General features: G+C 59.1%; 1 protein-coding gene across 3 annotated transcripts; it reads left to right on the top strand.

Moving 5' to 3' along the window:
- Nucleotides 1-672: 672 nt before the first annotated feature.
- On the top strand, nt 673-25504 carry KCP (kielin cysteine rich BMP regulator). 3 transcript variants are annotated; one of them, XM_023639647.2, is made up of 42 exons: nt 673-821; nt 3185-3348; nt 3907-4096; nt 4182-4258; nt 4921-5092; nt 6398-6465; nt 6680-6776; nt 6920-7002; nt 7237-7330; nt 8240-8322; nt 10458-10551; nt 10684-10763; nt 10840-10933; nt 11275-11360; nt 11435-11516; nt 11747-11899; nt 11990-12096; nt 12174-12267; nt 12923-13096; nt 13223-13305; nt 13463-13556; nt 13642-13830; nt 14118-14288; nt 15802-15978; nt 16820-16905; nt 17129-17219; nt 17335-17417; nt 17521-17614; nt 18602-18775; nt 18989-19071; nt 19686-19806; nt 20752-20831; nt 21034-21133; nt 21645-21733; nt 22068-22170; nt 22258-22400; nt 22664-22836; nt 22919-23030; nt 23125-23226; nt 24035-24199; nt 24607-24913; nt 25069-25504. In XM_023639647.2, the coding sequence occupies exons 1-42, from the start codon at nt 743-745 to the stop codon at nt 25329-25331; spliced, it is 5154 nt and encodes a 1717-aa protein (XP_023495415.2). In that variant the 5' UTR covers nt 673-742; the 3' UTR covers nt 25332-25504. The 3 variants fall into 3 exon arrangements, with proteins under 3 accessions (XP_023495415.2, XP_023495416.2, XP_070121891.1); XM_023639648.2 differs by lacking the exon at nt 24035-24199; XM_070265790.1 differs by lacking the exons at nt 6680-6776; nt 6920-7002.
- Nucleotides 25505-26526: the final 1022 nt, after the last annotated feature.

Genomic DNA, 26526 nt, shown 5'->3' with positions numbered 1-26526 from the left:
ATTTGGGGCCAAGCCTGGGACTGCTGGAGTGGACGGGGTGGTGAGTAGAGTCCAAGAAAGAAATGTACAGGGGGAGAAAGGAGGAGGAGACCGGGGCCCTTGACTTCTGAGACCAGTGTCATTGTCATTCACTGAGCACTTAGCATGTGCAACCACTCCCCTAAATCCTTGATCTGCATAATCTCACTTAATCCTCACCACAAGTCTGTAAAGTTGATAGTACGATCCCTAGTTTACAAACAGGGAAACTGAGGCACAGAAAAGTTAGGGGTCTGTCTAAAGGTACATGGAATTGGCTGAGCAGGGACTCGAACCCAGCTCAGTCGGCTCCTCCTGTAAACAGGTGAGAAAGGGAACATGGTGATGGGGGATGGAGGAATCCAAAGGGGCAGGGAGACCATCTGTCTCACAGCCCAGAGCATGAATTCGTGTTTATTTTCAGGGTCTCCTCCAGGATCACATGCAAGAGACGTCCCTCTTACCCCCTCCCAGCTTCCTTGAGGGCTGGGGCTGCTCTCAGGGGCGGGGCCGCTGCATCTCTGAGCCAGGGCTGGGGTCAGGGTGGTGCTGGGGCCCAGGGGTCCAGGTGCCCAGCAGCGAGGCAGGCGCCATCGGGCTGGGATGACAGACACCAGAAGCCCTACCCTAACAAAGACTGGGCGGGAGGAGGCCTGGTGTCTCCCCACCCCGCCTCCCCCAGCGCCTGCTGAGCCGCGACCACAGACAGCGAGGCGGAGCGAGCATGGCGGGGCCCCCGGCCGCTCTGCTGCCCCTCGTCCTACAGCTCACGAGCCTGGCGCTGGCCCCCGGGGCCGGCCGAGGTAAGTCAGGGCACCGAGGACTTGGGGGCCGGCCAGGAGGGGCCCCACCTCTCGCTCAGCCCAGTCGGAGGGAAGAAGCTGGGGCTGGGCAGCCTCTCGCGGACCTCTCCCGCCAGCCCCAGTCCTCCCCGTCGGTGGAAGAGCCGGAGCCGGCGCGGTGGGGGAAGCACCGAGGCCAAGGCACCGGGGCCAGAAGCGGGAGGGGGCTTCCCGCTATGGCCTCGGGAGGAATTCCTGCAGACAGTGGTGGGGGAGAGGCTGCCCTGGAATCTGGGAGTCTGAAGTTAATTATTTGTCTTGAGAAAGAGGAAAAAAAGGAGGCCTGCGACGGGAGCTGACTTTGAGTCTCCGTGTCTGGCTTTCACCCAGGAAGACAGGCGGGAACAGGGGGTCATTGCAGGGACTGCACGGGGAGGAGGGGGGAGGGGAGTGGAGGACAGTTCCATGGGGAGCCATCAGGAACAATCAGGACCTCTTTCTGCAGATCTCTCCAGGCAAGGGGCTGACTCTGTCCTCCCTGAGGGTCCCAGAGGACCCCAGCTTCTCTGCGTCCCCTTTATTGTGCCTGCTTAAGCAGGACTGGAGGAGGGATCCTGGGGGATGGGGTGAGGCCACATGCAAGTCAAGCTGGGGTGGAGGCTTCCAGATGCTGAGGCCCATCGTTGGCCACCCTTCCTGGGGCTGGGAGGGAAGCTGGGTACAGGAGCCATACCAAGACAGAGAGCCGTTCCAGGTGACAGGATTCCTGCACAACGGAGGGGGATGGGAAGATGCACAAGAGTTTGGGCGCCTGCATTTGTGTTAGAACAAGTGTTAGAACCTGGGATGGGGGGACAGCAGGGCAGGCTGAAAAGCTGGGTGGCACTTGCCAGGTCACATTTGGACTTGCTGCTGGGAAACTTCAGATGTGTGATTTAGGAAGGTCGTGCAGAGAGAGGAGGAGCAGGTGGAGGCAGGAGGCTGCCTCCCCCGCCCAGGCTCTGCGGCCTCCTGAGTAGAGGAGGAAAGAGGGGACGGATTGAGGGATGACTGAGTGAGACCAGAGACAGATGGGTTGGGGAGTGGGATGAAAGAGGAAGCTGAGCCCCAGTTTTCTGCGTAGGTGGGGATGGCATTAACCAAGCCAAGGAACTCAGGGCAAAGCAGGTTTGGGAGAAAGAGGACAACTTAGGTCTTGGACTAGAATCTCTAACCGCCCTTGGTGGTGGCAGTGGTGGGAGGAGTGGGTGACGTTGTTCCTTTGCATCGCAGGACTAGTGTCCATGAGAAACCCTTTTAGCCACCCCAGGCCTGGCTTTACTAATGAGCTGCCTCTGTGGGAAAGACCCTCCCTTCTCGCTCTCCTCTCCCTCCTCCTCTCCCTTCTCCTTTCCGTCCTCCTCTCTCACCTCCTCCAGTCTTCCTCCACTGCCCTGCCCACCTCCACTGGTGGGAGAGGAGTCAGCCTACCCTCCCATGGCCTTTCCTTTCCTGACTTAGGAGAGGGATCATCGTGAGGTGAAAGTGGCCATCCCAAACCCAGGCCTGAATCCAGACCCCCACTTTCCCTCAGCATAGTGTCTTCTAGAACCAGGGGCAGGCTGTCTTCCTTTGGCCCAGTGCCTTGAAAGCTAGTGGGGCCCTGCTGGCACCTTCCCCAAACCCTTCATGAAATGCAGCCAAGTCCCACTTTCTGGAGCCTACCCTCTCCAGGGTGGGGTCCCAGGCCCCTCTGCCGCAGGCCTGGAAACCCGTGGCAAGGCTTGGGGGTGGGAGCAGAGGGAGCAGTTGCCTCTCCCTGTACATAGTCTCCAAAAGCAGTGCCCGTTCTGACAGGTGAAGACAGGCGGTTGGAGGGCGGGGTCTGCTCCCACCAGGCCCCAGGCACCCTACAGCAGCCCTGCCTTTCGCGTGTCTGTCTTCCTCTCCTGCACTTCAGCCTGTGCTGGCGTTTGGGCCCTCCCAGCACGACCTGTCAGCTCCCCAGGCTGCCCCTGGCCAAGTCCTTGGCCCAAATGAAGATGAGTGACCTTGACAGGCCCCCTATGGCTGGGACCCCTGCAGAGTCAGGGCAGGCTGCAGGGAGGCCCTGGGCTACACGCCCCATGCCCCAAGCAGGTCAGGGTCCCCGGGGCTTGGGCCTGACTAAGAGGTTCTTGCTACTTGGGAAAGCTGACCTGGGTCACTTTTGTCCACCCAGGGCTCCCTCTTCCTCCTTCCATGCTTTCACTCCAGCACCCTCATAGACCATATCTCCTTCCCTGGACGGTGGGTGGGCAGGTGGACAGGGGTGGGGCGCAGGACAACATGGTTGGGAGGAGAGAACCCAGGAAACCTTGCTAGCCCCTCACCCACAGGCCCACCCTGGATTCTTATGTCTTCAGGTGGAGCCATGCCCAGGGAGCACCGTGGGCTTGCTGACATCGATGACTACCAGCAGCAGGCACCTGCCCACTCAGCCCCTGCTGGGGCACCCCAGGAGCAGTGGCGCCCCCTGGAGGCCAGGCTGGGAAGGCTGGAGGCTGAGGTGACCGAGCTCAGAAAGCAGGTACCATTGGAAGCTGGTGGGTGTGCATGGGGTAGGGCAGGCCTTGTGCAGTGGGAGGAGGGGAGAGAAGAGATGGGCTTAGGGGGGCCCAGGGGACCCTAAATAGAGTTTTGTTTCAAATGCGTATGGAGAGGTTCTTTTCAGAAGAGTTCCTCAGGTCGGTCCACATGAAGAGCCTCCAGGGTAGCTGATTTGTCAGTCCAGATGTTCAGTTCTTTCGTGCATTTGGCAAACATTATGGAGCACCACTGTATATAAGCATCATCAGGAGAGATTTTGGATGGACAAAGAAGTCTTTAACTGTTCGGCTAGGGGGATTGTGTCCTCTGCTGTCCAAAGGAAAGGCCTGGGGGCCCCATGCTCCCTAGGAGCCTGTCCAGCCCCCAGGCCCTGAGAACTGGGACGGTTTGAGTGGATGCTGACTGGAAGGGGACCCACCTCTGCTCTGGAACTGCCAAGTTTCCTTCTCATCCGGCCTCAGTTTTCACACCCCACAAATCTGCAGGAGCTGGTGGGGGAAGCTGAGCCAGCTTTCAGCCCCCAACCTCTTTCCCCCAGAACAAGGAGCTGCAGGTGAAGGTGAGGCAGCTGGAGTCCTGTGAATGCCGCCCAGCTGCTCCCCAGTGCTGGGGGCTGGGGCGGGCCTGGCCCCAGGGGGCTCGCTGGGAGCCTGATGCCTGCACAACCTGCATCTGCCAGGATGGGGCTGTGCGCTGTGACCCCAAGCCCGGCCTGCCCCATTGCCATGGTGAGCACCATCCCATCTCGCTGGGACCTCTCAGGGCCTGAAGATGGCCCTGAGCACCTGAATGACAGCACCGTCTCCTCCTCAGGCTGCAGCCATGATGGTCAGGCCTATGGCAATGGGGAGACCTTCTTCCCAGATGCCTGCACCACCTGCTGCTGCCGGGTGAGTTCCTGTGATGCCCCCCCCCCCCCCAATATCGCGTACCTGTCCCCTTCACCTGTATACCTGTTGCTGTAGCAGGTGAAGTGATAGGGTCTGCCCCTCCCCCCAAGCCTTGCACCTGTGGCCTTCATCTGATTCTGAGTAGTTCTACTTTCTGGAGTTGAACCCCTACAAACACGCTGGGGCCCCCAGACCCCTCTGATTCGGGCCTGGCACACAGTGGCATAGAGGACAGAGGATGGAGTTGCTTGTCTTTCGACATTGCCCCCTTACCTGTGGACCCTCACTGTCCCTGCTCATCCATCTGCCCCTGTCTTCTACCTGCCTGTTCTCCCTCACTCGGCTCCACATCCACCTTCTTCAGGCCTTTCCTTCCTCACTCCTCCATTGAGGAAGCCCTTGGTTCCCTTCCTAGGCTCTCTCCACTCTGGGGAATTTGCTGGCACCTGGAAGAGATGGTTTCTGGGCGTCCAGAGCTGCAGCAGATGAGGGAGTGGGAGTAGGATGTCTCTCTTCTGCCCTTGGACCAAGGGTAGTCCACATACCCTGAGCCAACTCAGCCTCTTGCTCCTCTGGTGTGTCCTGGCCTGGGGTGACGTTTTAGTTCTAGAAGAACTCCAGGGTTCTGAGGCCTGTGTAGCCACCAGTCTGCTTCCCTACAGGAAGGAACCATAACTTGTACCCAGAAGCCATGCCCAAGAGGACCCTGCCTGGAGCCAGGAGCATGCTGCCCGCACTGTGAGCCACGTCAGCCTTCTGCCAGCCTTGGCCCAACTCCTGCAATCATCCTGGGGCCCCCAGAGCCTGCTCTGCCACCTGCTACATGCCTGGAAGGTGCCTGTCCACTCATGCTGGCAGTGCTGGGGAGTTCAGAACACTCCACTCAGCAAACACTGCCTCAGCCTGGGACTGAGACGGAGGCTCTGTATGATCTTTGTCCTGTCCTGAGGGAGCTTCTAATCTAGTTGATAAACTGTATAAACTTATAGCTAATATAGCACCAGATTTAAGATCCAATGACCAGGTTAAGAGATGTGTAGAAAGACAGTAAGCGGTTAGATGGTTAGTTGCCAGAGGAGGGGGCAGGAAGGCAGGGGGAGCTCACTCAGACCAGGCAGACGGGGTGGTCATTTGACCTGGATTTTCAAGGGAAAGTGGAATTTTACTAGGAGAGGGAGTACTTGAGGGCCTTCTGGGCATAAGAACTGGGTGGGGAGAGGTGAGTCGCAGGAAATTAGTCTGGGAAGGCCAGTGGGAACAAACCACTGTCAGCCTTGCAGTTTGAACTTTCTTCTGTGGACAATGGGGAGTCATTGAAGGCTGAAGAGCCAGAGAGTGGTATGTTCGAAGAGATGTTTTAGGAGTATTCATAGGGTATGGGCTAGACACAAAGAGACCAGCTAGGGGGCTCTTACAGCAGTGTTTAGGCCTGGAGCCAGGGAGGGCAGTGGGCTGCAGAAGGAGGGGTGTTTCCAAAGAATGGGCAGGAACTGGTGACTCATTGGATCCCACAGAATGATGGACGAGCTTGGAAAACTAGGAGGGCAATGGTGCCAATGATGTGGAGAGAGCCAGGAACTGGAGGCAGTGGCTCTGCTGGGGGGTGTAACTAGCTCTTAGTCAGGGAGATAGGGTGGCCAGATTTAGCAGCTAAAAATAGAGGATGCTGTGTACAGGGTGTCCTATGTCTCATCTGGCAGCCCTACCCCAGGAAGACTCTCAGCTACTGGTGCGAAAGTGGGGCAGGGGCTCAGGAGACCAGTGAGGCCTGGGAGTTTTGGCCAGAGATGAGGAGTGAAGTCTTAGGAGCTGATGGATCTCATAGAAAAGGGACACACACAGAACTTGTAGGACACGTGCCTCAGGGCCACTGCTAGCCCATGTGACGTCTTTGGCAAAGAAAAAAGAAAAAGGCACCCTTTCCTCAAGACACCTCACTTCCCTCTTCTAAGATAATGGAAACATGCTGATTATGTTAAAGTCAGACACTTTACTGCCATCAGCTGGAAAGCTGTAGTAAGTACAAAAATCTCTGAGGTCTGTCACCTGAATGGTGCCCCTTTGATGTGGTGTCCTCGTGGGTGCTTTCACCCAAGTCCTCCAGGTCTCTTACTTGGGGGCCTGGACCTGGTTTTACAGGCTGCCCTGGAGGCCACAGGGCTGGGGACACGTGGCAACCAGAGCCCTGTGTCATCTGCACCTGCCAGGTAAGGGAAGCAGGGCCTGGCCCCAGCCACCACCCACGTCCCTGCTGCTTGGCATACCCCAGGCCTGGCAGTGCCAAGCCCAATCTGGGGGCCAGACAGGGCTGCTGCTGCCAGCCAGGCATTGAGGTCTGGAGCCTGCTAGGCCTGCTCAGCCAGCAGGGGAACCCGGCTTGGGCAGTGGAGAGGGAGGGAGGGCTTAGTGTCTGCCCCGCAGGCAGGGACGGTGCGGTGCCAGGGGCCCTCATGCTCAGAGCTCAACTGCCTGGAGAGCTACACCCCACCTGGGGAGTGCTGCCCCATCTGCCGGCCAGGTGACCTCCCCGCCCTGCCCTGCCCCTCCAACCCCTCCGCCCCAGAGGGTCCAGAACCTACCTGGGGTCATTCCTTCCCTCGGGTGATGTCTACCCGCCCTGCTCTCTGCTGACCAGCCTGTCATCCTGGGAACCCTCCCCAGGCTGTGAGTATGAGGGGCAGCTTTATGAGGAGGGGGCCAACTTCCTGTCCAGCTCCAATCCTTGTCTCCAATGCTCCTGCCTGGTGAGTCCCTCCAACCTTTGCCCGGGCCCTGCTCCTCCTTGGACACCCCCTGCTCCATCCTGGGCCATGCCTGCCACTCTTTCAGCCCCTCATATGCCTTCCAAGGTTGGGTGCCAGAGAGATTCTCCCTCCGGGCCAACCCTGGGCCCCACCCCTCCAAGGGTGCCCGACACCTGCTCCCCTGCCCTCTCTGGGAGCCAGCCCTGAGGCATTACAGCTGTTGGTGCATTACAGAGGAGCCTGGTTCGCTGTGTACCCATGAAGTGCCCGCCCAGCCCCTGCCTGGAGCCAGTGCTGAGGCCTGGGCACTGCTGCCCGACCTGCCAAGGTGAGAGCCCTGCCCCGTCCCCGCTGGAGCTCCAGGGTGCTCTTAGGCGATTTCTTCAACTCCAGAGCCCACTCTGCTGGCCTCTTAGTTGGGGGTTCCGTCTGTGGGGCAGTGATGCCCAGCCATGCCTGCTCTGGAGCTGGAGTGCCTGGGCTCAAATTCTGCCCTTGCCACTTCGTGGTTGTGGGCATCGGAGGGAGTTACTCACCTCAGTTCTGCATTTGCAAGGTGGGGATAATGATGTTCTATACCTTCATAAATGTTGATTGCTATCTGTGTTGTACCCCTAAGATGCGGGGTGGGCCCTGGAGCAGACCACTAGAGGGTGACACTGAGTCGCACGCCAATACTACAGCAAAGGCAGGATTAGAAGCAGGTGCCCAGATACTATGGCCACCAGAGGAAGGAGCCCTAATCCAGCCTGGGCACAGGAGGGAAAGCATCCGGGGGGGTGTGTCCCGCGTGCCCCTTGAGGAGGAAGCGCAGTTAGCTAGGTGGAGGGCGGCGGGAGGCAGAGTGCGTTCCAGGAGGAGAGGGCAGCCGGAGCGAGGGCTGAAGGCCGGGGCTAACGCTCGGTGTGAGGTAGGTGTCTGTTAGGTGGGGAGGTGCAAGCAGGCACCAATGGCACCTCCAGTGAGAGGTGGGGAGGGGCCAGACAGAGCTGGGGAGGTGGGCAAGGCCGTGCTTGGTCCTGGAGGGCCTGGAAAGGCAGGCTAAGGAGGTTGGGCTTTACTCTGCCTGGGGTGCTGGGAGTCCTGGGGGGCTATAGGCAGAGGCATGTTCTGCTGTGGTCTGGGCTCAGGGGAGAGCCCTCAGAGGGCGTGTGGGGGAGGGTGGGGGGAGGCTGAAGCTGGGGTCCAGGCAGCTCCTGCCAGGCCTCCTCTCTGCCCATCTCCTCCTCACCTCCAGGTTGCACAGAAGGTGGCTCTCACTGGGAACATGGCAGAGAGTGGACTGCACCTGGGGACCCCTGCCAGATCTGCCAGTGCCTGGTGAGCCCTGATGCTGCTCCTGGGCTCCCCCACTCCTTCTTGCCCCCAGGCCCTCCATATTCATTCCCTCATTCCACCGAGCACATCCCATGCGCACTGTGAGGGGACAGAGATGGAGAAGACCTGATGATGGGCGCTGTGAGGGCGGGGGCTGGGTCATCCTTGTCTGTACGTCCCCTGTGAGCGCAGTGGATGTGCAGGATGGGTTTGTGAGCCAAACTCAAGGAGCCTACAGGCAACAGGAGGCCAGACAGGACATGAGAGGCAACACAAGCTCCAGGGAGGGAGAAACGCAAATTGACTTGAGGCATCTAACTGTGCTGTTCAATCCATAGCCACTAATACATACAGCCACTGAGCCCTTGCCATGTGGCCACATCAGATTTCAAGGACTTAGTACAAAAGAAAGGAATCTAAAATATCTCATTCATACTTTTTGTTGATTCCAAGTTGACATAACATTTTGGCTATGTTGGATTGAGTACAATACATTATTAAAATCTAGTTTCATCTGTTTCTTTTTACGTTTTGAAAGTTGACTACTAGAGAATTTAAAATGACATATGTGGCTTGCGTTATATTTCTATTGGGCAGCACAGATCTAGAAAATCTTTGTGGAGGGGGAGGTGTGTACCTAGGTCTTAAAGGGTGAGTAGGATTTGAGCAGCGAGAAATGGAGACGGACACTCCAGGTGTTATAGACTGAATGTTTGTAACCCCCCCAAATTCATCTGTTGAAATCCTAACCCCCAAGGTGATGGTATTAGGAGGTGGGGCCTTTGGGAGATGATGAGGTCATGAGGGTGGAGCCCCATGAATGGGATTAGTGTCTTTATAAAAGAGACCCCAGAGAGCTAGCTCCTCTCTTCAGCCATGTGAGGACACAGCCAGAAGACAGCCAGCTAGGAACCGGGAAGGGGGCCCTCACCAGACGCTACATCTGCCACAGTCTCCAGCCTCCAGAACTGTGAGGACTCCATTTCTGTTGTTTGTAAGCCACCCAGTCAGTGGTATTCTGTTATAGCAGCCTGAATGGACTAAGACACCAGGTGTGGGGAACAGTCAGGACAAAGCCTGGGGCATGGGGGTGGGGACACGGAGGCCTAATGTCCGGGCAGGGTGCGTGCTGAGGGCTATTTCCTGGGGACTGATGCCAGAGCCACAGAGCTTCCCGACAGCCTGCCAAGGACTGTGAGGACTCCATTGTGAAGGCCATGGGGCCCCTGACCCCTTTGCAACCATGTGCTTCCCCTCCCTGTTCACACCGACCCCTCCCCAAGCTGTGAGAAGAATCACTGGCTGCCCAGACACTAACGAGGCTGGAGGTCTCGAGCCCAGGTGTAGGTGTGAACTCAAGGTGGGGATCTGTCTGGGAAAGGCCATGGGGAGCAGCGGCAGCTCCTGTTTAACTGCCAGCTTCCAGAGGTGGATGCCACACCAAGACACCCTACCTCATTTCATCACTAAACAAGGCTATAAGGACAGAACCATTATTGTCTCTTTTTTGGGGGTGGGTAAACTGAGTCACAGGGAGCTTCAGTAACATGCTGGCTTACACATCAATATAAGTGTCCTAGGGCTCCTGTAACAAAGTGCCACAGACTGAGTGGCTTAAACAACAGCAATGTATTGTCTCGCGGTTCTGGAGGCCGGAAGTCCAAGATCAAGGTGTCAGCAGGGTTGGTTCCTTCTGAGGGCCGTGAGGGAGAGTCTGTTCCAAGCCTCTCTCCAGCTTCTGGTGATTGTCTGGCAATCTTTGGTGTCTCGGCTTTTGCCTTCATCTTCATGTGTTGCTCTCCCTGTGTGTGTGTGTCTGTGTCCAACTTTCTCCTTTTTATAAGGACATCAGTCCCTGGGTCAGAGGCCACTCCACTCCAGTATGACCTCAACTTAATTGCACTGAACTTAATCTTAACTGCATCTGTAACCTAATTACATCTGCAATGACCCTATTTCCAAATAAGGTCACATTCTGAGGGACTGGGGGTTAGGACTTCAACATATGGATCTGAGGCAGGACATAGTTCAAATCATAACAGCATCTAATAAATGGACAGCTGGGACTCGAATACTGTTTCTGCCACTTTGCTGAATTCTGATGGCCCCTTTCCCCTGTCCACTCTGCCCGCTACCAGGAAGGCCACATCCAGTGCCGTCAGCGAGAATGCACCAGCCTGTGCCCATACCCTGCCCGGCCCCTGCCAGGCACCTGCTGCCCTGTGTGCGATGGTGAGTCAGTGGGTGGAGCCTGGAGAGACTCAGAAAGCTGACGGACGGCCCAGCTAGGGTCTCCCACAAAAGGACAAGACATAGGGTGGTGGGGAGCCCTGAGGAGGGTCTAAGGCACACTCTTCCCAACAGGCTGTTTCCTAAATGGACGGGAGTACCGCAGCGGGGAGCCTGTGGGCTCAGGGGACCCCTGCTTGCACTGCCGCTGTGCTGTGAGTGTGGCTGCCTGGCAGGGAGGGCCTGGCTTCCTGGCCTGCCTCTCACATGCTGACCAGGCCCTGTTGGCAGAACGGGAGTGTCCAGTGTGAGCCATTGCCCTGCCCACCTGCGCACTGCAGACACCCAGGCAGGATCCCTGGACAGTGCTGCCCAGTCTGTGATGGTGAGTGGGGGCTCGAGTCACCAGGAGAGGGGCAGGCACTGGCCAGAGACAGGCTCCGGGTGTGTGTGTGGGTTGCTTCCCTTGGACAGTACAGGGGAAATCCTTTATAAAACTAAGCTCCTGTCACCATGGGTGAGGTACGAGTTCTCACCTCATCTTCCCGTGGCAAACTGGGCACCGTGGTGAGGCCCCCGCTTCTGGGGGTGAAGGGAGACTGGCAGGGCCTCCTAGAGGACACAGGTGGCTGCCTTCATCAGGGTGAGGGGTGGGTACCTCAGTGGTGTGAGGCTTCCCCATCAGCCTGCAGCCCTGTCCCCCGGTCCCTTTGTCTTCCTGCCCAGGTTGTGAGTACCAGGGACACCAGTATCAGAGCGGGGAGACCTTCAGACTCCGAGAGAGTGGCCGCTGCATCCGCTGCTCCTGCCAGGTAGGAGGTCACACCCTCTCATGCCCCAGATCTGTCTTATCCCTTGGGGACTTCTCACCCAGCCTCCTTCCTAGGCTGGCGAGGTCTCCTGTGAGGAGCAGGAGTGCCCGGTCGCCCCCTGCACCCTGTCTGACTCTGGCCCCCAGCTGTGTCCAGGTGTGTGTGTATGTAGGAGGGGGGGGGGAACAGCAGCAAAGGGGTGCTGTCCACAATGGCTGGAGATGGAGGGGTGTTCCTTCACAGTAAGGAGGGGGCATTGCTAAGCCCACCAAGAGTGCCAGAGTTTGTTCAGAGGCTGTCATGGGGATGGCAAAGCCAGGGTCCTAGGAAGGACAGGGATGGATGGAGGTGTCCGCGTTGCCATGGTGACAGCTCCCTTGTTGTAGCCTGCGTGCTCGATGGAGAGGAGTTTGCTGAAGGGGTCCAGTGGGAGCCTGATGGTCAGCCCTGCACGGCCTGCTCCTGTCAAGAGGGGGTACCCATGTGTGGGGCTGTGCTCTGCTCCCCAGCCCCCTGCCAGCACCCTACCCAGCACCCTGGTGAGTGCCCCACCCCGATCTGGCTTTCTTCTCTACTTTGCCCAGCCCCCACCCCCATCAGCTGGGCTCTGATCAGCCTGCCCCACCCAGGTGCCTGCTGCCCCAGCTGTGAGAGCTGCACCTACCATGGCCAAGTGTATGCCAACGGGCAGAACTTCACGGATGCAGACAGCCCTTGCCACTCCTGTCGCTGTGAGGTACTTCCCCAGGCTTGCTGTTGCCCTGTGGAGCCCCTCCTGGGGCCCGTCGCCATTGCCCTCTCTCCTGCTCCCAGGATGGGACTGTGAGGTGCGCCTTGGTTGACTGCCCTCCCACAACCTGTGCCAGGCCCCAGAGTGGACCCGGCCAGTGCTGCCCCAGGTGCCCAGGTACGTGCTTACCCCATCTGTCTGGCTGGGGGACCCTGGACCCTGCCCTCCCAAGGCCCCGTGGGCCCAGCACCTACCTTAGAAAGCAACAGCCTTCTGAATTGTTTTCGGTCGACACAGCTTGGAACTCTCTGGAACCCACAAGGTGTGGGTGGGAGGGAGAGTAGAGGTTTGTTTATCCCTTCGGTTACTTCACCACCCTTCCCTCCCATCCTTCAGTTCCTCTCCAATACCTCCACCACTCAGATTATTCGTACATCTACCTGTATAACACAGGGTCATGCGACAAACGTGTGGGTCTGCCATGCAGAAACTGCGTGCTGGGATGCAGTGTGCCCTGATCCCTGCCCGCATGGAGAGTGTGCTAGGGCGCGTATCCCAAACACAGCACACACACGCATGAGCTCTTCAGCTCTTCAGCCTCAGAGGCACACACAGCTGTCTGCAGGTAAAGGGACTCAAATACACACACACACACACACACACACGAATGTGCTCAGAGAAATACCTGTGCTGCAGGCCCAGCCCCCATCCTCCTCTCCCTCCATGGGACAGCTTCCAAGTGGCCCTTACACAGTGGCTCTGCCCTCAGACGGTAGCCTATTCCTAGCCCTGTCAGTCTCTGGCCCCACTCCTGTCCCCTCCTACTGCCCAGACTGCATCCTGGAGGAGCAAGTGTTTGTGGATGGCGAGAGCTTCTCCCACCCCCGAGACCCCTGCCAGGAGTGCCGGTGTCAGGAAGGCCATGCCCACTGCCAGCCTCGGGCCTGTCCCAGAGCCCCCTGTGCCCACCCGCTGCCTGGTCCCTGCTGCCAGAGCGATTGCAATGGTGAGGTGGACTGGATGAGGGGGTGGTCTCCTGAGATGGCCTGGCCCCACCTGTGAATGTTTAGAGCTGGGAGGGTGGCATGCCCAGGGGATGCCTCTCCCAGTCCATAGCTGCCCCCTCCCTCAGGCTGTGCCTTTGGTGGGAAAGAGTACCCCAATGGAGCTGACTTCCCCCACCCTTCTGACCCCTGCCGCCTGTGTCGATGTCTGGTGAGTCGGCGGCCTGGGTGAGAGCAGGAGTCCAGGGGAGTGGGGGTGGGACTCGGGGAGGCCAGAAGCGGTCCATCGCTGTGGGGGTGGGAGGGTGGGGGTCTCCTCCGCCTCCCATCGCTAACCCGGCCTGGTGTGGTCCGTCTGCCCCTTGCAGAGCGGCAACGTGCAGTGCCTGGCCCGCCGCTGCCCGCCGCTGCCCTGTCCAGAACCGGTCCTGCGGCCGGGAGAGTGCTGCCCGCAGTGCCCCGGTAGGAGCCGCCGTCTCCAGCCTCGTCCAGAAGCCCCCTCCGCAGCCTCTCCCCGAGCCGCCTGACGCGCGCTCTCTCGCTGCAGCCGCCCCCTCCGGCTGCCCGAGGCCCGGGGGCGCTGGCCCAGCCAGCCACCAGGAGCACTTCTCCCCGCCCGGCGACCCCTGCCGCCGCTGCCTCTGCCTCCACGGCTCCGTGTCCTGCCAGCGGCTGCCCTGCCCGCCCGCGCCCTGCGCCCACCCGCGCCAGGGGCCCTGCTGCCCCTCCTGCGACGGTAACGCCTTGGCGGCGCCCTCACCACCTCCGCCACCCGCTTCCTCCGGCTCAGCCGGGGAGCCTCGCCCTCCCCGGTCCCTCTCTATTCCTCTTACTCCGTGTAGCCCTTTCTTCAGCCCCAGACGCGGCGCCACCGGGGTGTCCCCCTTCCTCCAAGCCCACCACTCCCAAGTCGGAGTTCTCACTGGGAGTGTGGGAGTGCCAGTCCGCAGGGCCTGGGAAGTTGTGGGCCTGGTAGACGGCCGCCACGGCTCCGCAGCCCTGCCCTCCTCGGCTGCCCCCTAGGCTGCTTGTACCAGGGGAAGGAGTTTGCCAGCGGGGAGCGCTTCCCTTCGCCCACTGCCGCGTGCCACGTCTGCCTCTGCTGGGAGGGCAGCGTCAGCTGCGAGCCCAGGGCCTGTGCCCCTGCACAGTGCCCCTTCCCTGCCAGGGGTGACTGCTGCCCTGCCTGTGATGGTGAGGGGCAGGGGGCTGTGGGGGTGGGAGGATGAGAGGGCTGGGTCACATCATCTTTCCTGCCCTGGAGTGGGTCCAAAATATTTATTACAGTCAGAAAAAAAGCACTGCACTAAAACCTGGATTTTTTCCTGCCACTGATGCTATTTGGCTGTTTTACCCTGGACCATAATCTTTCTGGGCCTAATTTTTTTCAATTTAAAAACAGTACATTTTAAAAATGTATATTTTTGTAAAATACACATAACACAAAATTTACCATCTTAACCATTTTTAAGTGTAACTCTGGGCCCAATTTTAACTCCTGTAAAAAAGAGGGTTGAAACTAGACCCAGTTCCCCAGTCTTCCATCACTCTTGTACTATGTTAGCGATTTTTGCTACATACCCTTTACCACCAGTAACTTTATTGAATATTTTTATTCAAATTAACTCACTTTTTAATCTAAATATATTTAGAAAAAAGTCTTTATATCGTACTGTAAATGGGAAATTAGACTTTCTTGGAATAGAAGATTACCATAAAAAGGAATACAATTAAAAATACAGTATTAAGTTCTAGTCAGATCTTTTCCCTGCCAAGGCTTTGAGCCTGGAAGTCACCCTCTGCTTTGTTTTTTTTAAGACTTTATTTTTTTTAATTAAAAAAAAGTTTTTTTTTGAGGAAGATTAGCCCTGAGCTAACTGCTGCCAATCCTCCTCTTTTTGCTGAGGAAGCCTGGCCCTGAGCTAACATCCATGCCCATCTTCCTCCACTTTATATGTGGGACGCCTACCACAGCATGGTGTGCCAAGTGGTGCCATGTCCACACCCGGGATCCGAACCGGTGAACCCCAGGCCACCAAAGTGGAATGTGTGCACTTAACTGCTGCGCCACCGCACCGGCCCCAAGACTTTATTTTTTTAGAGCAGTTTTAGGTTCACAGCAAAACTGAGAGGAAGGTACAGAGATTTCCTGCCTCCACATGTTTATAGCCTCTCCCATTATCAACATCCCCCTGGAGAGGTGCATGGGTTACAGTTGCTGAACCTGCATGAACACATCGTTATCTCCCAGAGCGCCCTCTCTCTTTTTAAAAGGAGGTCCGCAAAGGGCAGGCTGCCACCAGCTGGGACCCCCTCCCCCCTTGATTAATCAGAAGGCTTGAAAGAACATTGGAGAGTTGATAGCTTGGGACCACCTGAGTCATCTTTGGCTACTCCTGGCTCCCCTGGCTGGGAAAATTGGTGCCTCTAGGCGGGCAGTGGCCTGCTGAGTATTCAACCCCGGGGACAGATTCTGCGTGGGTCTCTTCCTGTAGATTGCAGGCTGAAGGGGAGAAAGCATGCCCTTTGGCCAGTCCACCCTGGCCCGAGACTCCTTTGCCCGCCAGCCTGGATTGAGCCCTCCCCTCCCCCCAGTTGCCTTTTCGTCTTTGAGGCCTTGGACTCAGGCCAGGCCCAAGGGCAGAGCCGGATGCCCTCTCTCATCCCCTCTGACCCCCGCCCTGCCTCTCCCTGTCCTCTCTGGAAGGCTGTGAGTACCTAGGCGAGTCCTACCTGAGCAGCCAGGACTTCCCGGACCCCCGAGAGCCCTGCAATCTATGTACCTGCCTCGGAGGCTTCGTGACCTGCGGCCGCCGGCCCTGTGAGCCTCTGGGCTGCAGCCACCCACTCACCCCGCCTGGCCACTGCTGCCCAACCTGCCAGGGTAGGGCGGCACCTGCCCCTCCACTGCCCCTTCTGGCTCCAAGTCACCCAGTCTCACCACCGTCCCCTGTCCCCTGAGAGAGCCACACAGCAAACCCACACCCTGTGTCCCCTCAGACTCCTCACGCCATATCCATGCCCTCCTCTGTCCCCGCTGTCACCTCACACTGACTGTTGTACTCACCCAATCACCGGTCCCTGTGCTTCCAGGCTTTCCTGTTTTTACATTGTCTCACCACCTTCCTAAAATGTCACATCACAACTCAAAACCGTTCAGTGGCTCTCACTGTCCTTGAGTCACCCATCATGAAGGGCTCCTGCTTCCTTAGCCTACCCTCCCAGCCCAGCCCATCTCTCCCCTCCATTCCAGGTGTGCCCATCCCCTCACATCTTCTTCCCACACTCGCCCACACAGACAGAAAACTCTAGGCAGTGTGTGATCCAGCTCCAGTCCTCCGCCCCTTCACGTGTGCAAATCTCGCCACCTGTGGTCTGGCTGAAGTCTTTCCTCCCACCCCTCACCTTCCCAGCCACTTTTCTCTCCCTCTCTGACTCTCTAAGCTTTGGTAGAGGTCCCCAGGCTCAGCTCTGTGTGTGTGTGTATGTGCGCACGTGTGTGTGTGACTGTGTGTGTATGCGAGTGTGCATGGGTGGGTGTGAGTGTGACTGTGCATGTGTGTGTGCATGTGTGCATGTGCGAGTGTGACTGTGTGTGCGTGCATGTGCCTGTGTGAGTGTGTGCATGTGTGAGTGTGCGTGTGCAAGTGTGTGTGTGTGTGTGTGTGTGGCAGCAGAGGGCCCTGTTGGTGGCAGCTCTTCCATTGTGTTCCCCGCTCTGCCAGGATGCCTCTATCATGGGGTCAAGGCTGCCCCTGGAGAGACCCTTCCTGACCCACTTGACCCGACCTGCTCTCACTGCACCTGCCAGGTGAGGTGGCCCTTTGAGCAGTTGGTAACCCTTCATCCCTTGATCCTCTTCTCTGGCCAGGTCCCACAGTGCCCTCTGGTGGGACGGGGTTGGATTCAGGTCTCCGGGGCCAAGGGAGGGGGTCGGGGCCTGGCAGGCTCAGCAGGGGCACCCCACCGTGGGGCAGCGTGAGGGTGTGATGACACCGGAGTCAGGAGGTGGCACTGTGACCTCTCTCCCTCAGGAAGGTTCCATGCGCTGCCAGAAGAAGCCGTGCCCTCCAGCTCTCTGCCCCAACCCCTCCCCAGGACCCTGCTTCTGTCCTGTTTGCCACAGTGAGCTCCCTTCTGCATGCTGATCCCCCATGCCTGTCCCTGCCTTCCTGCCAGACCTGAGGTTGGACAGGGCAAGGTGACACAGCCCTGCACCCAGGAAGCATGTTGCCCACAGGCTGCGTCTCTCAGGGCCGGGAGCGCCAGGACGGAGAGGAGTTTGAGGGGCCCCCAGGCAGCTGTGAGCGATGTCGCTGTCAGGTATGGTAGGGAGGCGGCAGAGGGGCTGGGGCAGGGGCTGGGCCCCGGTGTCTCCAGGGCACTCGGCCTAGGAGGCAAGTCACTGACCCTGCCTCTCCTGCAGGCCGGCCAGGTCAGCTGTGTCCGGCTGCAGTGCCCACCCCTGTCCTGCCCGCTCCAGGTCACAGCACAGGGGAGCTGTTGTCCTCGCTGCAGAGGTACGCCGGGCTGGTGGGGCTGCCGCCTTGTTTCCGTGCCTGGGCCCGGTGCCCCTCTGTCTGCCTCCCCATCCCCACCCCAGTTCTCCTCCAGCCTTCCCACCTCCCTGCCCACCCATCAGCCCTCCCACATTCAGCCCTTGAGCTCTCACCCAGGCCCACCTTCAGCTCTTCCTGCCTGTCACTGCCCCTGGCCTGCCCAGACCATCTCCCCCTCCAGGTCTTATCAGAATCCCCTCAAAGCTGCTCCCTTCCTAACCACACCCCATTCACAATAATCATAGGGATAATTAACATTTATTGAGCATTTATCATGTGCCAGGCCCTGGGCCAAGCACTTTATATGTATCTCATTTAATCCACACAGCAACCTCTTCAAGTAGCTACTATTATTATTCCCACTTTACAGATGAGAAAACTGAGGTATAGACAGGGGATGTAACTGACCTGTGGTCACTCAGCTAGTAGACAGCAGAGTCTAGATTTGCATCTGGGGCCATCTGGTGCTAGAATAGGAGCCTTTCTTAGCCTGCCCGTTGCCCTTTGCCCCGTACACTGCCCAGCATGGTGTAGTTGCCACAGGACCTGCCCTGCGAGGTAAGCAGGACAGACGAAATCCCCGTTTAACAGATGAGGAGACTGAGCTAGTGATAGAGCCTTTCCTTCATTCCACATGCGTTTATTACATGCCTGCTGCATGCCAGGTCCTGGTGCTGGTGCTGGGCTGCAACGGACAGTGCCTGCTGCCTGGCACTTGGGCTAGCAAGCAAGCAGACATGGAACGGGGTTACAACCCGGGTGTTCTGACCCCTACCAGTGTCTTTCCCCTCCACCACAGCCTGGACTTCTGCCCCAGGCCACCTTCCTACCCTATCCCTGCAGAGCCCCCTCCTGGCACCCACATGCCCTGCTGACCACCGGGGTGGGGGTCAGGGGCAGACATGCAGAACCCTGCCTCAGAGCTCATCCTGCCCACCTGGAACGCAGGCTGCCTGGCCCATGGGGAGGAGCACCCCGAAGGCAGTCGCTGGGAGCCCCCCGACAGTCCCTGCTCTTCCTGCGTGTGTCACGAGGGTGTCGTCACCTGTGCCCATGTCCAGTGTGTCAGCTCCTGTGCCCAGCCCCACCAGGGGCCCGGTGACTGCTGCCCTCGATGCTCTGGTACTAGGAGCCTGGGCGGGGTGGGGGAGGGTGGGGGGCAGAGGCCCAGCATCTCCCTTCCTTTGTACAGGGCTGGGCAGCAGAGACGGGCTGCTTCAGGAGAAGTGGCCCCCATTCTTATACACACCCCAATCACTGAGGCTGGGGAGCACTGGGGGGCAGGGAACCCCACCCCCTGGCATTGCCGTTCTGCTCTTACCTCACCCCCCCAAGACTGTGAGCATGAGGGTCGGAAGTATGAGCCTGGGGAGAGCTTCCAGCCGGGGGCAGACCCCTGTGAAGTGTGCATCTGTGAGGTAGGTAAGGGCGACACTGAGGGACGGCGCACCATGGGGGGGCAGACTAAACACTGCAGGGAGCAGGCGCCGTGGGAGTCAGAGACAGGAGTGTGTCCCTGCGGCCAGGAGGTGAGGCAGGGGCTTGGGGTGAAGAGCAGAACAGGGCTAGGAAGTCTGGGGTTAGGCACAGGGCACAGGGCCGAGAGTGGGGGAGGCAGTGGGCAGGCCCTCCTGGCTGGAGTGTAGGGTGGGTGTGTACAGGAGGTAGTGGGGATACCTGGGAAGTGGTTGGGGGCCGTATTGGGAAAATTGTACACAGAAAGGTAATGGTGAGCCAATGGAAGGTTTTCAGCAGGTGAATGACACCATAGGTCAGGAGATTAGGCAGTGGGGTTGGGGAGGAGGATGGCCTGAGAGTACAGGAGGGTCAAAGGTCACATGAAGGTTCAGGCCCAAGTGACCAGAAAGAGAAAGGGACATCATCTCTGGGGGTCAGGCATGGGATGAGGAAGAAGTCTGGGGAGACAGCCCAGAGGAGGGATAGGAGACGGAGAAGCCTGGAGTCCAGGAGACGAGGGCAGCTCTCAGCTTTTAAGGCCTGGCACCCACCCGCTGCTCACTCATTCTTGTAGCTGGAGCCTGAAGGGCGTCCCAGTCTTCGCTGTCACCGGCGGCAGTGTCCCAGCCTGGTGGGCTGCCCCGCCAGCCAGCTCCTGCCCCCTGGGCCCCAGCACTGCTGCCCCACCTGTACCCGTGAGTCCCTGGATATGGGGGTAAAGAGGGTAGGGCTGCCACCCCCAGAGTGACCCTGGAAGAGCCAGCCAGCTCTCCTCCTCAGTCCCAGCCCTTTCCTGAATCCAGTGGATTGTTCTGGAAGCCCATGCCCTGGCATGTGAGACCTGCACTGCCCCAAGGGGGACTGAGGAAGTTGGCAGGGACCCCTTGACTCTGGAGCTGTACATGGTTTGTGGAGCATCTTGCCCACAGGTGGCACTGCCAGGTGGCAGTTGTGTCTGCTCTGACTTAAGGGCAGTGATGTGGGAACCAGAGAGGCAGTGAATGGCCCAGCTACAGACGTGGAGAGAGCTGTTCTTATCAACACTTGCTAGGATGTGCTTCAGGGGAAGAGAAAAGGACTAATTTATTAAGCATTTACTGCATGCCATGCACCGTATTTGGTGCTTTTAGTAAATAATATCTCATTTAATTCTCACAGTTACCCAGTGAGGGAGGTATTATTATTCCCTTTTTACAGCTAAAGAAACTGAGGTTCAGAAAGGTTGATTAATCTGCCTAAAATGGCACAGGCACGAGCGCTGGAGCCAGGACTGGAACCTGGGGTACCTGGCTGTTTGAGCTTCCTTGTGCTGTTTTAGCCAGAAAATATGAAAGGAAGTGGAAGGAGGAGCAGGCCGGGTAGCCTGGTGGTCCTTAGTGACTTCAGGCTGAGGAAACCACACTTTGCCCGTTTCCAGGTCCCCCACTCTAGTATCCTAGCAAAGTTCTTTTCGAAAGTCCAAACTTTTCTTTGCTGAACCAAAAGGAAAGAGGATTTATCCTTCCTGGAGTCAAGGTGCTGGGGATATGGGTATGCCCTGGGCCCAGGAAGTCTGGGGACACAGCGGGTAAGTGGGGTCAACTGGGATTTCATTTCCTGCCTCCCTTTCCACCCCCCACACCGTATTCTTGTCTTCACAGAGGCGCTGAGTAACTGCACAGAGGGCCTGCTCGGGTCTGAGCTGGTCCCACCAGACCCCTGCTACACCTGCCAGTGCCAGGTGAGCCCTCCTGCCTTTGGAACTCCCACAGACCTCTCTGCTTCCTCCTCTGTGGGCTGTGGCTGCGACTGCTCTCCTGCAGCAGCTCTGGGCTTCCCATCCACCCCGACATTGGCCCACTTGTCCTGAATGTCACATTCCCCCTAGGTCCTGCTCCCTCCCTGCTGTTCTCTACCTGTGGTATTCTCATGCCCTTCTCCAGGACCTGACCTGGCTCTGCATTCACCGGGCCTGCCCTGAGCTCAGCTGTCCCCCATCAGAGCACCATATGCCCCCTGAAAGCTGCTGTCCTGTGTGCCGGGGTAAGTGCCCAGCCTTGGCCGGCAGCCTCAGAGCATGAGCCCAGGGGGGAGACAGGAGGGGTGGCATCCATAGGCCAAGCCTGGGGTCTGCACTCCAAATGCAGGCTTCATTCTTTTGTAGAAATTCACTGGAGTGGAGGGAAGACCCATGAGATAGAGGGAGGCAGGGAGTGAAGCCTGGATTCTCAAGGCCTGGCCTGAGGCTTGTTAGTGGGCTCAGGGACCCCAGGCCCATGAGCAGGGCATTGCACAGCTGGGCTGGCAGCCAGCCCAGAGGAGGTTTCTAGCCTCTGGCTCTTCGGGCTCACAGGACCCTTTAGACACCCTGAGCCCTGGTGCAGGGCCTGCCAGCTAGTAGGCCGCCTGGATCCTGGTTGAAGAAATCAACACCATCAGGGTACTAATTGGATGGAGTGGGCACCCTCCTGCTATGGGCCTCCAGGGTGATCTTCAGGGAGGAGGGATGCCTCTGGAAGGACAATGCTCCCCATCCCCATTTCTTCCTCCTCAGAATGTGTGGTGGAGGCCGAGGGCCGGAAAGTGGCAGATGGAGAGAGCTGGCGGGACCCCAGCAACGCCTGCATTGCTTGCATCTGCCATGTGAGCTGGGGGTGGGAGGGGAAGGGGAAGAGGAGTTTACAGATGGATAAAAGGAGGAGCCTCAGGACACTGGACCAGTGAATATAGGGTCGTTGAGGTCATTAGAAAAAGGTGCCCCCTCTGGGTGAGAGGGGCCAGAGGCATCCCCGCGCTGAGGAGGGGCTGCAGCCTGGATTTCATCCCCCACTTCCACATGAAGTGGGTGTTCTGGTGGGGCAGGGGCAGAGAGAGAGGGCCTGCTGCTCAGACGGTGGCCCAGAAGACCCCCGGAAGTGTGAGGCCAGGGACTCCAAGCCTTGCCCAAAGTCCCTGGAGCAATGACGTTTGTCCTCAGCGGGGCCACGTGGAGTGCCGCCTGGAGGAGTGCCAGGCCCTCTCCTGCCCCCAAGGCTGGGCGAAGGTCCGCGAGGCTGGCCGGTGCTGTGAGAGATGTCAAGGTGCGGGCCAGGACGATGGGGGTCGGGGGGAGCTAGACCCAGTGTGAGGGATGGGCAGGGAACCCTCGCCCCTTCACGTCCCCTCAGCCCCCGCCCAGTCGTGCGCGCACCAGGGCCGGGAGGTGGCCTCCGGGGAGCGCTGGGCCGTGGACGCCTGCACCAGCTGCTCCTGCGTGGCTGGCACCGTGATCTGCCAGAGCCGGCTCTGCCCGCTGCTCTCCTGTGGCCCCGTGAGTGCCGCGGTTTAGGGCGGTGGGCTGAGTGGGCACGTGGCACCGCCATCCTCGTGCAACCGGGCGGGCGGGCGGCTAGGGCTGGGCAGCCGCCGCAGAGCCGTCGGGGACCCGGGGCCGCGCAGTTCCTGATGCGGCCACGAGATGGTGCCCTGACCCCATTCGTAGTGAGTCCAGGGCGATCGTGGGTCCGTAGGGCGGCTCTGCGTGGGCATGGCGGGGAGGGCGACGTGGCTGACGGTGTCTGGGGCTGAGGCCAGGACGAGGCCCCCGCCCTGAGTCCTGGCAGCTGCTGCCCCCGCTGCCTGCTCCGGCCGGCTTCCTGCATGGCCTTCGGAGACCCCCATTACCGCACCTTCGACGGCCGCCTGCTGCACTTCCAGGGCAGCTGCAGCTATGTGCTGGCCAAGGACTGCCGCGGAGGGGACTTCAGGTGCGCGACTTCCTCTGCCTTCTCCCTAACCCCCTACATCCGTCCCTGCTGACCACCGCATCCTGGCCTCTCACAACCACAGTGTGCACGTAACCAACGATGACCGAGGCCGGGGCGGCGTGGCCTGGACCCAGGAGGTGACGGTGCTGCTGGAAGACGTGGCTGTGCGGCTGTTGCAGGGCGGGGCGGTCATGGTGAGTAGAGCAGAGGAACCGAGGAAGGTCAGTCCCGCGCTGTCCACTCGTCCGTCTGCACGTTGCCCCTCCTCCCGCCTGCCTTCTCCTCCAGGTGGATGGGCGCCGGGTGGCCTTGCCCTTCCTGAAGGAGCCGCTGCTGTACGCGGAGCTGCGGGGACGCACCGTGATCCTGCACGGCTGGCCGGGGCTCCAGGTGCGGCGCCAGGGCGAGTGGGGGCAGGGGAGGCTCCCAGCGCGGCCTGCTGTCTCCGGCCTGTTCAGGCTGCTGTTTCTGTAGAGGGAGCGGGGATACCAGCCACATGCCGGGCCAAACGAGGCCACGGAGGTGAGAGGGTTCTGCTGGATTCTGAGAGGAGAGAAATCAGGGTCAGAGACCTCCACGTGCAGTGAAAGGGGTTCTGAGCCTGGATTCTAATCCCCCAACACATTGGGGCCCTTAGGCCAGGACCACTCCTCTCTGGGCCTCGGTTTTCTCCTCGGGGGCGGAAAATGGGGGAAGGGCTGGGGGGGGGGGGGGGAGTCCGGTGATGTCAACTGAGGTCTCCTAGTTGGTTTCAGAGATTCCTCCCAACTCCCGTGTCAAAGAGTAATTCATTCTCGGCTCCAGCAAGAAGCACAGTTTGCAAATTCATAAAATAAGGCTTGTGTACACTTATAATCCAGACTCGAATCGTGTTTTGTCCTCTGTAAGGCCTGAATGCCCATGAGATAGTGAATCTCTAGAAGTGGGTTGCATTTCACCTTGGAGCCCAGTTCAGGGCTGTCGATGGGAGAAGTTGCCCTTCTGCGGGAGCTGTGGGCAGCTCTTCAGACTTCTCTGAGGCCGCGTGCCAACTTGGCCTCAGCCAGGGCCACAGCTCACGTGTGGAGAGCCTCCACCTGCCCATTCTCCTCCCCTACAGCAGGGGGCGCGCTGACACAGTGCATGCGGCCAGGATGGACTGCGGGCTTCTTGGGGTCCCTACCTCTCCCCACTTCCCAGTCACAGCCTCTTCGCACAGGTGCTGTGGGATGGGCAGTCCCAGGTGGAGGTGCGCGTGCCCGGCTCCTACCGGGGCCAGATTTGTGGGCTCTGTGGGAACTTCAATGGCTTTGCCCAGGATGATCTGCAGGGCCCTGGGGGGCTCCTCCTGTCCACTGAGGCTGCATTTGGGAATAGCTGGCAGGTGAGTGGCACAGGAACCCCGGGGAGAAGGGGCACAGTTGAGCATGAGTCTCAGAGCAGCCCTCAGGTATGAAAAGAGGGGGGCTTTGGGGCTTTCAGGATTTTGAGGGGGCTTCTTACCTGTCATGGTGCTGGGGAGGCAGGATGGCCTGTTGAAAGAGGCCTCATCATCTGAATCCCCAAGCCCTGCTTTGCCACAGACTGGCTGTGTGACCTTGGACAAGTCACTTACCTGTTCTGGGCCTTGGTGTGCCCATCTGTAAAATGGGGACAAAGGAAAAGTAGCTGATGCTTCCTTTGCTGTTTTGTAGGAAGGTTTTTGAGGCTAAAACAAAATAGTTGGTGGGAAACTCTTTGAAGAACATAGCATGTGGATGCTGTCACATCAGGGCTGCTCTCCCCACATAGGTCCCAGAGGGGCAGGGACCCGGTCGGCCCTGTTCCAAGGGTCGTGATGTGGATCCGTGCCGGGCAGTAGGTTACCGTGCCAGGCGTGAGGCCAACGCGCGGTGTGGGGTGCTGAAGTCCTCCCCCTTCAGTCGTTGCCACGCCGTGGTGCCACCGGAGCCCTTCTTTGCGGCCTGCGTGTATGACCTGTGTGCTTGTGGCCCTGGCGCCTCAGCTGACGCCTGCCTCTGTGACGCCCTGGAAGCCTATGCCAGCCACTGTCGCCAGGCAGGGGTGACACCGGCCTGGCGGGGCCCCACGCTCTGTGGTGAGGGGGCAGTGCCCAGTGTGAGCTGGGGAAGGGGGTGGCACAGAGGGCTCAGGTCTGGATAGGGTAGGTACAGGGAGGGCCACAGGGGTGAGCATGGTGACTGGGGCAGTGCTGGGGGTGCCCCTGTGACGCTGCTCCCCCTCTGCCTGCAGTGGTGGGCTGCCCCCTGGACCGCGGCTTCGTGTTCGATGAGTGCGGCCCGCCCTGTCCCCGCACCTGCTTCAACCAGCACGTCCCCCTGGGGGAGCTGGCGGCCCACTGTGTGAGGCCCTGCGTTCCTAGTTGCCAGTGCCCGGCGGGCCTGGTGGAGCACGAGGCCCACTGTATCTCCCCCGAGGCCTGCCCCCCAGTCCTACTCACCAGGGACCAGCCGCCCATCGCTCTGCCCAGCTGGGAGCTCCAGGGGGCAACCTGAGCCGGACGACACCAACTGGGACTCATCAGGCCAGAAGCCTCCCCTTAGAGAGCAGCTCCCACCCTGGCTGGAGCTGCAGAGACAGGGCCCTGCCCAGCCACTGGGAGCTTGGGCCCATGTCAAAGACCCCTGCCATGTTGAGTCAGAAGCAGTAAACTCAGGGCCTGCCTTAAGCTTTCTTGTGTGTATGCGTGCTTCCTTCTGGTGCTGGGGTGGCAGTGTTGGCTGCCTGGAACATGGGGTCCAGAGGTCAGTGTCCCCAAAGTCACAGTGGTGGCAGCTGTAGGGGCTCAGCCCTGGACCTTGCTCACTCTTTGTGCCTGCATCCCTGGGCTGCCCCCACCGGCAACACCCTGGTGCTGCCTGGGAAACCCTGCAGTGGGCAGAAGGAGGACCCAGGTGTCCTGGTCCTAGCCCTATGCTCACATGTCGCAGGCATGACCCTGTGGGTCCTTCTGTGGGACCCTCTGTGGATCCATGTGGAATCCTGCAGGGGCTGAGGAGCACAGAGGAAGGTCTCAGTCCCCACATGGCATCCCTTCTCCTCTTGGTTTGGGGCCCCCTGAGTGCTCAGGTACCTCCAAGGCCCCTCTAAGGGCTGGTGACACAGGGACCCCATGGCTGGGTTTGGGGATCAGAAGAGACAATAGACCACGATGAAATATGGACACATGTGCAAGTGTGCATGCGTGCACACACACACACACCCACACACCCCTCAGAAACCCAAATAAACACAAGCACATATACCTGTGTGCACTCACAGCCACACCCACCCCCCCATGGACATGTGGGTAGGGGGCACACATGCAATTTTCGAAGACATCCTTGTAGGAGAAAGAACATGGGTTTTGAAATAGAAAAAAAATCTATTTCTTTGAAAAGAAAGGTCACTTTTCACCACCTACCTGCTGTGTGAGCTTGGTGCTTTAGGGACCTTAGCTAAAAGTTCAGCGGGGACTTGATTCTCATTGCCCATTCCCTAGTATTTCAACAGGGAGGGAAGGGAGAGCGTTGGGCTGGGTTGAGCCCACCGGCCAGCTTGCTCCGCCCCTTCTCTGAGGCTGTTCTCTGGGCACAGAGAAGAGAGTTGTCTCTGTTCTCTCCTGGAGTGGTTACAGAGCAGCTCATGGCAGCAGAGGTGGTGACGATTACAGACCGCCTCGTGTGTACGTTCCCTCTCCCTGTTATAACT

The sequence above is a fragment of the Equus caballus genome, chromosome 4 (genome assembly GCF_041296265.1).
Source record: "Equus caballus isolate H_3958 breed thoroughbred chromosome 4, TB-T2T, whole genome shotgun sequence".
Lineage (NCBI taxonomy): Eukaryota > Metazoa > Chordata > Mammalia > Perissodactyla > Equidae > Equus > Equus caballus.
This window is presented reverse-complemented; position numbering and strand designations above follow the sequence as displayed.

What these genes read in the sequence shown, in the direction of transcription:
- KCP (XM_023639647.2), top strand. Translation starts at nt 743, where the DNA reads ATGGCGGGGCCCCCGGCCGCTCTGCTGCCCCTCGTCCTACAGCTCACG. An exon ending in CTGCTGCCCGACCTGCCAAG is followed by an intron (nt 7,331 to 8,239) that starts GTGAGAGCCCTG and finishes CCTCACCTCCAG; the next exon opens with GTTGCACAGAAGGTGGCTCT. An exon ending in GTGCTGCCCAGTCTGTGATG is followed by an intron (nt 10,934 to 11,274) that starts GTGAGTGGGGGC and finishes CTTCCTGCCCAG; the next exon opens with GTTGTGAGTACCAGGGACAC.